Source organism: Canis aureus, chromosome 12 (genome assembly GCF_053574225.1).
Source record: "Canis aureus isolate CA01 chromosome 12, VMU_Caureus_v.1.0, whole genome shotgun sequence".
NCBI classification, from domain to species: Eukaryota; Metazoa; Chordata; class Mammalia; order Carnivora; family Canidae; genus Canis; species Canis aureus.
In genome coordinates, this window is record NC_135622.1 from 21,162,916 (window position 1) to 21,175,416 (window position 12,501).

At 36.3% G+C, this 12,501-nt stretch overlaps 1 protein-coding gene across 10 annotated transcripts in view; it reads left to right on the top strand.

Moving 5' to 3' along the window:
• The window catches only part of CTNNA2 (catenin alpha 2), a 1,080,823-nt gene that overhangs the window by 990,695 nt on the left and 77,627 nt on the right, over nt 1–12,501 (top strand). For all 10 annotated transcript variants that reach the window (XM_077843060.1, XM_077843058.1, XM_077843061.1 and 7 more), the window contains 2 exons: nt 1,426–1,577; nt 11,057–11,170. In XM_077843060.1, the coding sequence (XP_077699186.1) occupies nt 1,426–1,577; nt 11,057–11,170 (266 nt within the window). The remainder of the gene's footprint in view (nt 1–1,425; nt 1,578–11,056; nt 11,171–12,501) is intronic.

Here is a 12,501-nt window from a genome sequence, read left to right on the forward strand (position 1 = left end):
ATGTCCATCAAATTCCCTTTATGTAAAGCATTTCAAAGGCACAAATGAAAAATTCAAATGATATAGAGAACCAATCATAGTCATTCACTCACAGAAGTAAATTCACCCCATGCATGCTTTGGTTTTGATCATTTCTATTGAAAGAATGGCTACTCTGTTTTCCTGTAACCCTCCTCTTTTTTTTTTAAGTATACTTTTTAACGTTTGACTTTTCCTAGTAGAAGTACATTTTTCTAGAAAGGTTTTATCCTGAATACTTTGACCCTAGAAAGTAAAGCAATTTAGCAGAGTTTCTCACACTAGGGATTAAAATAGATGTTAAAGTATCCACAGAGGATGAAAATGAGTATAAAGATGAATCAGGCATGAAAGTTCAGAAATGGAAAATAGATGAATGATGTTTCTATTTTATTGTCCTTGTAAATAAAATGAATTGTGCTTTTGGCTTTCATTCGCCATATAAATTGATTGTTACAAGATAAAATCTGAGAAAATTGAATTATAATTTTTGAGAATCCGTGAATCAGCAGCATTTTTTAAGTAGCCAGTGGAAGTGTTCCAGACATTCCACTGAATTTACTTTCCACAAACCTCCATTATGTATGTAGGTATCTTGTTTTAAAGAAAGAGGTGCTTAACATTTTAGGAGTTTATAAATGCATCTTTTTTCACATCAAAATGGTCCTGGTAAAATGAAATAAAACTGAATTCAGTTATGATCCCAATGGTCTCTAACCCTAGGCTTTGTGCTAGAGTTCCCTGGGATTCCCTTTCCCCTCTTTTATGGTCCTTCTATGAGCCTTCCTCTACTGCCATCCTCCTTCCTCCAATCTCAAGTCCTGTCTTGACAAAAGTGGAATACACTGGATTACTTCATTCACAGGTTACTATGAAGTCATATAGGTTAAGATCTATTACTCATTACCTATGACTTTAGCATATGATATTAATGAAATATTTATCAAGGCTTTTTGAGGGCCAAATACCATCCAATAAATATGTATGTATTATCTCATTGAAACTTAAGATAGGATCTTATATTTTATAGACAAAGAAGCAGGTTTAGAAGGAGTTAAGAAAACTTGGCCAAAGTTTCACAGCTAGTAATCAGCAGAAGTGAAATTCAACTCAGGTTAGAATAACACGAAATATGTATGTATATACACTATGCCACACAATCCTGAACAGGTTTCAAAACTTTGCTGTTACATATCCTCACCATTCATGGAGTAATGGCGTGCTTCCTCTGCTGAAGGTAAGTGGTAGAAGACCACTGAATTGAGTCCACCCCAAACTGGACAGGTAGACACACAGTTCCACTGAGCTACTGGAATACTTGGAGTGTGCCACCTTCCCCAAGGGCTGGAACAGGGAGCATGAGAGAAAGATCACCTAATCCATTGTTTCTCACTTTGTTTAATGCAGTGATGCCACGCTTTGCCGAGCAAGTAGAGGTTGCCATTGAAGCCCTGAGTGCCAATGTCCCTCAACCATTTGAAGAGAATGAGTTCATTGATGCCTCTCGCCTGGTATATGATGGTGTTCGAGACATCAGAAAAGCTGTGCTGATGATCAGGGTATGTAAGGCCTCTATAGTTTGGAGCTGATAGAGCTTCTGGTATGGACCCCAAAGAATTTACTTTTGTTTTTTAATTACTTAGTTTAACTTGTTAAGCTGTTTGGTTCCTCATTTAGCCAGACAAGGGGGACTAGTGATCCCAACAAGCCTACATTCACACTGAATAACCTGAAGAGTGATTCCCTGCTTATTTCTTGCATGCATTGTTCTCTAAATTTGATACTAATTTTCAGGTGCCCCCTGCTATTATCCATGTGCTCCTTTGGGTAACATTATTTTCCTATCAGGATCAGAAAAGCCATGGGGTGGTAAGAAAGGAAGGTTACGCAGCTTAGCAGTATCAATAATAATAATGATGATGTGATACATAGTTACATATCTTTGTAACATATAAATAAAGCTATATAACTTTGCAGCAACCCTCCCTTCACTCACCCTATTATCTTTCCAATTTCAGTCTTAGCGGTGAGTCTTCTAAAGGATTGCCCAAGTAATTATATAGAGATGTAGACTAGAATAGTACATGTAAGACAGTAGGTTATAATTCAACATAAGTATCATTTGCAGCTTGCTTTGTTCACCCATAATATATCTTCATTTATTTATATTATTAAGACACATAGCTCACCTCGTTCCATTTAACCACATAACATTTCATTGTAAGATGAGATTTTTTTCCTCCTTACCTTACCAACAATTTGGCATGGTTTTCAAATAATTTTTTTACCCATAGAACTCTTTCTTAAAGTAAACTTAAATATTCAAAAGCATAATTGATGATACAAATACATTTGTGGCTATTATTTATGACTGAAGCAGAGATGGGGCTTCTGCAGTGCGAATCATAAGAACATGAGAACATGTTATCTTCTAGCAATATAATGTAAGCCGTGATTGTAGTTGTAAATTTTTTAGTGGACACATTGGAAAAAGAAAAGGAAACAGGTGAAATTAATTTTAATATATTTAACTTAATCAAATGTATCCAAAATGTTATCATTTTTGACAAATGTGGCATTAGCTACATTTAAAGTTCTCAGTAGTACATTGTAGCTCATGTCTACCATATTGGATGAGATAGCACTGGAGTGTATCCCCACATTGATCCTTCACAGTGTCTTTGAGGCTGCTCAATAAAACCATGAGGTATCTGCTGACTGCATTCTGAAACACTTTCTCTCAGGGTGATCATTGAACATCTAAACCAATGTACCCTCAAATACTGCAAAACAATAATAACCAAATGATATCTGTGGTATATTTTTCTTTCTGGACAATATAAACCTAGTCCTTTGAGTATTTCATCTATGCCATTAATTCTCCTACAAATCTTTGTATCTTTGAGGTCATTAAATCCATGAATGATCCTCTTCAACTGTGGTATCCAGAGTGCAACATGATGCTTCTATGGTGATCCGAGTTGGTGGAATAGAGTATCACCAGGAAGAGTCTCCCTTCCTTCTTTGTTTGATATCCATGCTTCCCTCCAGGGAATATTTCAATATTACCAAATTCCTTTACTTGAAAGCACAAAAAGTATCAGGATTTTGTCTTCAAATTCAGCTTGATTGTTTTCACATTAAATATGTCTGTCTTAAAAAAATAAATATGTCTGTCATAATAATTTCATGATCAGTTCAAAGTGTTCAGATCACTGCATAAGTTATGTCAGACAATTCTCATTATACTTAACTCTTTGAAGTTCAAATTTGGAATTTGGAGACTATCAGATGTATTTCCTGTTCTAACTTGCCCATTTTGGATCTGTCAGACTCTTACCATCTCGTAAGAGTTGGCTGAAACCTTCTTCAAATTTTCTCCAGCAAAAATATTGACCTCTTTTAACTATGTATAACTGTTTCTGCTTGTGATAGTATTTATTACATCATTCCCATTTATGTCTATTACCTTCTTTATTTTTTTTTTCTATTACCTTCTTTAGACTGAAATTTTAGAAAGCAAATTCTGTTTTTATTTTCCTTTCCCTGTGGTGCAGTGTCTGGCACAGTGGTTAAGTGTGTGTGTGTGTGTGTGTGTGTGTGTGTGTGTGTGTGTGTTGGAAACATACTTGGGAAGATAGGAAGTTGACAGAAAAACGATGAGAATTGGAGAAGAAAGAAAAAAAAAAGGTAGTCAGGCTTTTAAACCTGTAACAAATTAGATCATTTTTATCCATTATCTACTAACTTATGAAATACGGTAATAGACCATGAGAGTTATGTTTTCAAAGCATTTGACACTAAATCCCACTATAATCCTTAAGACATATTCCCTCTTTTGCCATTTTTCTGCTTTGTTAGCCTTCACATTTTTGTGACAATCATTCATCTGGGAGGCTGAGGAAGTTTCTAGCCATCACTCATTTATTCATTCATGAGCTGTAAAAAAACATAATTTTAGATGAAATGCCATATCTTTGTTACATGAAGTGTCATTCCTACATCTTGACATTTCAAGTGATTTGATCAGATAGATTTCACACCACTTAAAACTTAAGAGACAAATGTACAATATGTACAAATTGTGATTTTTAAAGTTCTCCATTCAGCACCCACATGGCTTTATATTATACTTAATTTCTTGGTTTGCTTTTTGAGTATAATGATTAAATCTACTTAATAGACTGCGCTAAGTTCAAAAGACAGACAGTGAGACAAGCAGAGTTATTTATTTCCCAGCAAACCGAGCCATGCCTCCTTCCCTCCCAAAGTATTGATTATACTTTGTAAAAATAAGAAATATTTTTCCTCAAAAAAATAAATGCAGAACAAACCCTGAAGGGTTAAGTTTTCCATTACCTTGCCTCACAGTGATCAATACATATTTAATGTGGTGTTGATATCCAGGCACTCCAGACAACCCTCTGAAGTAGACAAAACTTGTCCTTCCTGTATCCCAATCTCCCCTTTCAGGAGCCCACTTCTCCCTTGGAACAGGTCTACTCTGCCCCTCAGATGTGAAAGTATTGTTTGCTTCTTGCTGAGAATTGTCTTTTGTGATCTATCAGTTACAAAGGAATTTCATAACTACCCCAGCATAGTAATTCAAAAAATTAATAGACAAACCTGGCACACAACTATACAGTTGATTCTCATTTTTGCAGTAGTTCTATCCTATGACATTGCTGTGAATACTGAGTTACAGAATGCTGAAACACTCTTCCTGAGGGAACATCATTAGGTTCTTGTGAGCCTCTGGTTATGTTTTCATCCACTGATCAATATACAACTGTGGTTTATGCATGGTTTTGTTTAAAGACACTTTAATATATACTATTGATTCATTAACATTGAACTCACAGCCAATCTGACTATATAATTTATTCCTAAAAGAAGTTTATCTAACACATGCAGTTTCTCTGTAAAGGACATCACAACTTTCTTACACTTAGGGCACTAAACAACATTTCAGCACTGTACTTGGAAGCTGTTGTAAGCAGAGAAGTCACCAACAAAAGGCACCAAGATGCAAAAATATGTGCCACTAAATGAATGCAAAAAGGATACTTATTTACAGTATAAGACCTGAAACAAAAAGAAGATGAAGCTTCTGTACACATTGCATGGTATAGGTCCCAGCTGTTGGACCTCAGCTGGGAACACAAGGTTAGGTGACTCAAGTTTTTTTCCACGCTATATATGTCTGTGAAAAACGATACAGGCATTGATTTGGTGTGTAGGCACCAAAATTGTTAAATCGTTATTATCATAACAGTTAATTTGGTTGCACATGATACTTTTGAAAGAAGGTCAGGGAAACAGTAGGGCCTGATAAAAGTCTAAAGTTTTTTTTTTTTTTTGTTTTGTTTTTTTTTATTCATGAGAGACAGAGAGAGAAACAGAGAGAGGCAGAGACACAGGCAGAGGGAGAAGCAGGCTCCATGCAGGGAGCCCGACGTGGGACTCAGTCCCGGGTCTCCAGGATCAGGCCCTGGACTGAAGGTGATGCTAAACCACTGGGCCACTGGCACTGCCCAAAAGTCTAAAGTTTAACTTGATAAATCCCAAACTGCCTAAAAGGGCTCTTGGAGCATTGTAAGATGTTTAAAATTTCAAGGGAAACACACAGATGTCTCTCAGATATTATGTGAAATAATAGCCAAAATTAGCTCACAGTTTAAACATTAGGTTGGTATATTCCTTTTAATAATATATTATATTTGTGAAGCTGGGTTTTGGGTGGTTGTTGTGAGAAAAAGAAGGTTCAATGAATGCTTGGTTGTATTCCAAGATTTGAGAAGTCATGCAATGTGTACCAGGCACTAAGATGTTAAGTCTAATCAACTTAATCCATTTTTGTGATCTTACTGCTTAACACATCTGTTTGGTTTGTGGCTGTTTTTTTTTGTTTTTTTTTGTTTTTGTTTTGTTTTTTTTTGTTGTTGTTGTTTTTAGTTAAGAGGCATCTTGAAAAAATTACTGAGGCAGAGAGAATACTTGAAGCAGTAGAGTTTGGGAACCTACAGCCTAAGTGTTTTTTGGTCATTGGCAGGCATGCTTGTTTTCCTGTCTCTACTTCAGTTTCCTTATCTGCAAATAAGGATAAATATTGCCTTGGCTATAGAGCACTAGCCTAGACCTGGCATTGAGTAGGTTCTTGAGAAATATTTTTCTTTTCTCATGCTGCTAGGATGAAGTTTCTTATTACAATCAATTAATGAAATAGAATTTGTTAAATAAATGAACAATATTATTAAAACTGAAGGGATTGGAGTTACTCATCAGAGCTAGAAATGAAGAACTGGAAAGGCTTTTGTGACAAAACTGATTTTCCTTTTGCAGATTGCTATTATCCAGTTAATTAACATGGTCCCATAAGAGTCCTAGTTTTGATTTCCTAACTCAAGTCATTAGAAATAATTTCATATAATTTTTCAGAAAAATTTGGTAATTCGATCTTGGTCATTTATTTATTATTTGTTGAATGCTTATTAGAAGCGTCACTCTGTTGGATGGACTCTGAATGGAGAGGTGAACAAAACAGAAGTCTCTGTTTTCAGAAAATTTATATTCTTCTGGTGGGAGACAGAGAGTATAATAAGCAAAAATATAGAACATGCTGGACTGTGCCATGGAGAAAACCAAGGCAGTATACAGGGATAGAACACGAGGTGGGTATGAGTTTTATGAAGGATGGTCACTGATTAGGTAGCACTGGAGAATAGACTTGGAGAAGGAGGAGGAAACAAACCATAAAAATATTAGGAAAAATTGTGCTCCCAGCAGAGGGAAAGGAAGCCTAAAGACACTGCTGAATCCGATGTGAGCCATTGACGTGTTCCAAGCTACTTAGCTCTTCAGGGATTACCAGCCTGACTCTCCTGGAGAGAGTAGAATATATGGAGAAAAAAACAGTAGCAAGGAGATCAATCTGGAAGCTTCCAGAATAATCCACGATAGAGATGCCAATGGCCAATCATTCTTGCCTGTGAGAGGATTTTGTTCTATATTGATTTTAGGAAAATGTAATTCCAGTATTTTGTTTGGGGAATCCTTCTTCTGGTGTCACCCAAACTATCCTGGTGCTTTCCCATGTCCTCATATTTCTGTTCCCAATGGAACTCTCATATAAATTTGAGCATTTCTTTTAAATGGCCCTTAATATATTTTTCATGTGTCTTGGTAAAACAACTCTAAAACCTGCAGTCTTTTCTCATTTTTCTTTACTCCAGAAGCTGTTGTAGAGAAGATTAAGCATTTGATTGGGAGCCAGAAGCAGGTAGATTGATTCTGTACTATAACTGATGTGTGGAGTGACCCTGAACAAGCACATGCTTTTCTTGAGCCTCTGTAATAGGCACAAGTTAATTTCCTAGAGGGGTGGGGGAGATTTTAGGCCAAATACTTTAATCATGCCATTTTACAAATAAAATCCACTTTTGCAATCTAATAGTTAGATAATAGACCTAGGAGACCAACTGTAGACCCCAAAGTGGTTTTTGATGGTTATAAGAAGCCTTCCCAGGGAGCACAGAAAGGCAAAATTGAGGCTTGACCCTCAGTTTCCAGCTTCCAATCCAGTGAATTATACATTTGTTGATTCTTTTTTACTCAATAAACACTACCTAATGATAACAAATATTATTATCTCTGGGCCCATTTGCAGATCTTCACTATTTTTCCAGGTCTCCTTTAATGTATGGAGGTCCTTGACCAACCAAAATATAACACTGCTACTTGTTAAAATGAATAATTCAAAAATAACAGCATGAGAAGTAGACACATTTACATTCAATTAGCAAACTGCACATGCACAGAACTATTTATATGGGTTGCTTGGATGGGTTTACTGAATGATTAAGACACAAGAAAATATTTTAAGCTCATCCATTTGCCTGGTGTTACTTGTGATGGTTGAAAGCATGGGCTCTGGAGCCCCTTCAATGTGCAGGTGTAATACCCTGGAAAACTGACTGAACAAATCTGAACTTGTTTATACAACTATAAAATTGGCATTTTTTTTTTTTTTTTGGAAGAGAAGGGCAGAGGGAGAGAGAGAATATTAAGCAGGCTGTGTGGAACCTGCTATGGGGCTTGAGTCCACAACTCTGAGATCATGACCTGAGCTGAAATTAAGAGTCAGATACTTAACTGACTGAGCCACTCAGGTGCCTCAGGTATAAGATTCATTTCATTAGGTTGTTATAAGGATTAAATTCTTTAGCTGAATGCCTGGCCCATAGTGGCTGATGAAAATTATTTCTATTATTATGATTATTGCAGTTGTTATTAGGTATATATTAAACATAATAAGCATCACTATCACTTATTACTTGAGTTCATTTTTATCATTTACAAAGCATTTTCATATATATATTTACCCTAGAATCCTGTGAGGCAGACAATGCAAATAGGAATTATCTCCATTTTATGATTGAGGAGAAAGAGACACAGAAAAACTGTAAGTGACTTGCCAAAGACACATGGTTTATGAGTGGCAGAGTTAGGCCAAAAACATTCAGATTCCCTGGGTCCACGTCTATGATATTATTTCTTTCTTCATTATTAAACTTTGTTTTGGTTTCTGAGCCCTAGTCACTTGAATGAAAGCTCATCATAATTAACCTTATGCTGCCAGGTTGTGTTTGTCATTGACTCATCCGCTAAACACACAGATCATTGAAATGTTTGGACACAGTACTATAGGCACTGTCATATTTTCCTTTTTTTCTGTTGAGTGAGGTTTTTCATTTTACTTTTCTCTCTCCTTTTAAAAAACTAATGATGAAAAGCGCTTGCAATCTTGTCATCTCATCTGTCAGCAGAATTTACCAACTTGCTGTAATTGTTCTGCAGTACATTCCAGAAGAGTGAAAAATGATGAGAGATTATTGTCTCTGTCCACAATGAAAATACAACCAGTTATTTGAACCAGGTTCTGCCCACCCCACCCCTGCTTTAGTTAATAAAGTATGGGAACAAAGCCTCTTTCTTCCTTCTTTCTTTTAATAATTCTGTGAAAGAAAATTGGACATCTGTGGATGACTGAGTGAATATTAATAAGGTTGATGGGGAGAGAGAAGGAAAACAAGAAGGATATGCCAAAGCTTGGAAATTACTACACATAATGTGATATTGGCATGAAGACCCCATTTTATCCCTGTATGACCAATCTCAAGGCTTCATCAATAATCGCACCTGATTAATTACACTGAGGTAGCCGAAGAAACCAGCAGAATAAAAATGTGCCCTTTTGGAAGGGGAATGGGCAACTGCATCATCAATACTACTGTGGTCTGCTTCTTCCTTTTGAAATGCAAAGCCCTAGGAGGTGGTGCCACTGTGTACCAAGAAGCAGATTTTGGTTGACTGTCAGCTGTCTAAGAAACATTGATCTGAGAAGGTCACACTAATGCACTGTCTCCTCTTCATGTACCATCGTCACCAACTCTGAGTTTATCTTTTTAGAATTAGCAGAGGATGATAGTCTACACAGTACATGCTGCAGGTTACACCTCAAAACAAAGTGTAACCACTCATGCCTCAGTTTCCTCATCTGTAAAGTAGAGAAAATTATGTCCACATCACAGGACTGTGAAGAAAACTGTATGAATTAGTGTACATACAGTCATTAGAGAACACCATTATTGGCACAAGAAAAGCACTTAGTGTATGTTATCTATTATGGTCATTAAAGATAGGGAGTATTTTTGCTTCTGGGTTTATGGATTAAATCATGTCCTCTGACACAGAATGGACAGGATCTTCATGTAACTACTTACTTTAAAGCCATTCCATAGCTCCAGTTCTTACCTGATTTATAATGTGAAAAAGTTAGACACATTTGGGCATTTGGGTCTAAATTCTAATTCTGTTATTAACTAGTTTTAGTGACATTGGGCATGTTGTTTCTCAGAACATTGGTTTTCTTATCCCTAAATAGAGAATAAATTAGAGAATCCTAATAGGAAACCAGACCTGTGCTGGTTTTAGTTAAATTGATACTATATAAGAAGGAGTTATTTAATCCTGGATGGTTTTGTAAGTGATTGGTAGCTTCACTTTTAAAAGTGTATGAATGAATTGATTTCAAAATTCTAAGTAATGGTGATGGCAAATATTTTTTATTTTTTATTTTTTTTAAAGATTTATTTATTTATGATAGACATAGAGAGAGAGAGAGAGAGAGAGAGAGAGGCGCAGAGACACAGGAGGAGGGAGAAGCAGGCTCCATGCAGGGATCCCAATGTGGGACTCGATCCCGGGACTCCAGGATCACGCCCTGGGCCAAAGGCAGGCGCTAAACCACTGAGCCACCCAGGGATCCCCGCAAACATTTTTTAAATGCCTATTATGCGCCAGGCTCTCTACACAAAGTACATTACTTAATCTTCACAAAAATCCTAGAGGAACTTTTATCGACAGCAGTTCACAGGGGAGGAAATCAAAGCTAAGAGGATTTTTCCAGTGATCACACAGATGCTCATATTCAGGCAGTCTTGACTCTGGAGTCTGTAGTTGCAACCTATTCACTATACGGTTTAGTGACCACATCAGGTATTTCATCTGGACTAACCATTGGCTTGGAGATGATCAATTCTTTTTGCTTATTAAGACTAGAAAAGACTTGTAATAGAGCAAAAAAAAATAATTATAGACTAAGTCTAGGTACAACTTTTGCTATTGATGGTGATTTTCTATCTTAGAATAGATTTCCATGGGTGGAAAAACACACAAATATAATTTTTCTTAAAATTAGAAAGCATGTCATGTCAAGAGTTAGACTTTTTATACCTACAGGAGGAAGTAATAGAGTTATTGTTGTTTTTGTTTTGTTTTTTTATGGATAAATTGGGGTAGCTTGGTTTTTCTGACTCCATTACAGCCAATACCCTCCTCCATAACCCCCTACATGTAACTGCCCACAAGTTTTCTTTCCTGGGAGCTACTTAGCTTTTGCAGCCACAAAGTACATGGGTGGGTTGAAGGTTATCAATTTAAAATATGCTGATTTTTCTCTTTTCCTTTGTACCTTTAGACCCCAGAAGAACTAGAGGATGATTCTGACTTTGAACAGGAAGATTATGATGTGCGCAGCCGGACAAGTGTTCAGACTGAGGACGACCAGCTAATTGCAGGGCAGAGTGCACGGGTGAGTGGACATCCAGGACTTGGGTTTCATGCACCTACGTATGGCAAGGGCAGTAATCCTAGATCTGTCTGCTGTATGACAGAGAAAGAAACTCTAGAGACATATGAGAAATATTCCAGCTTAAGGCATGGAGCAAGAAGCAAAGAAAGATCACTGCTCTGGCTGATGTTTGAATACTACACGACACTCTCTGCCAACCCAAGTGTTTCAGAGATGATCCTGACCAATTCTATTAACCATATCTCCTTCAGGGTAGATTCAGGTAATCAAAGGTAGGTGTCAGGAGATTAATTCCTGGGCATTAAAAAAGGAGATGAGATTCTCCTCCCTTTAAAGATTCATTTTTATAGGATAAAAACAATTCCGTTATAGATTGGATTTTTATCATATTCTAATTAGAATTTATTCTAATTCTCTGTTAAGTTTTACTTAAGAAAAAATAACATAGAGGAAGAGGTAGTAATTTAGAGTAGAGGTTAGGAAACCCCAGAAAGCTCACACTGATTTAGAAATTGTGATAGAAGAGTAGGAATAGCCAGTCAGAGGTTAAAATAAAGAGGACTCAAAGAAGACTAAGCCTACATTGAGTCAAGAAAATCTTTGTATTTAAAACGCAATTTCTCTTTCATACTTTATGTCCCGATAGTCTCATGCAACAATGAAATGATTTACAAGATATAGATGGACATTGATAGGAGAAATGTGAGGAGGAGAAATGTGAGGGTAAAAGCCAGATTATTAAAGATGACTGGCTTTGATTTCAGATAGACTTGGTTTTGAATTGTAGAGTGGAGTGAGGACCATGCTCCATTACATGTTGCTTAATTTTTCTGAGCTTCAGTCTTTTTATCTATAAAATGTGAATAATAGACTTACTTGATGGGATTCTTTTGATGTTTAATTACTTAATATTTGTAAAATAATTAACATAGTTCCTGACGTACTTTAAATGCCCAATAAAGGATGACTGAAAATTGTTATCCTTTGGAAGAGAAATTATTTTGGATCACAGATTAGTGACAGTAGAAAAGTACACAAAAGAATATGAAGTCCATTACTTTGAAAATCTTTTGTATACTCTAATTAACCCCCTCCCCTACCAGTGTGAAAACAGAAGTTCATTTAGCTGAGAGGCTTTTGAGTCTATGTTCGCATAATACTAAACCAATTCATCCATCAAGTCATCTCCTCTTCAAAATTAAGTAAAACCAGCATTTTTATGTCAATGACAAAGGGAAAATTTGAGTAATTCACCCAAACATTAATCAATTCAAAATCAATTTTATTGACTAACTGCAATTCAGTATTGATACAGCCCAGTATCCATTGAC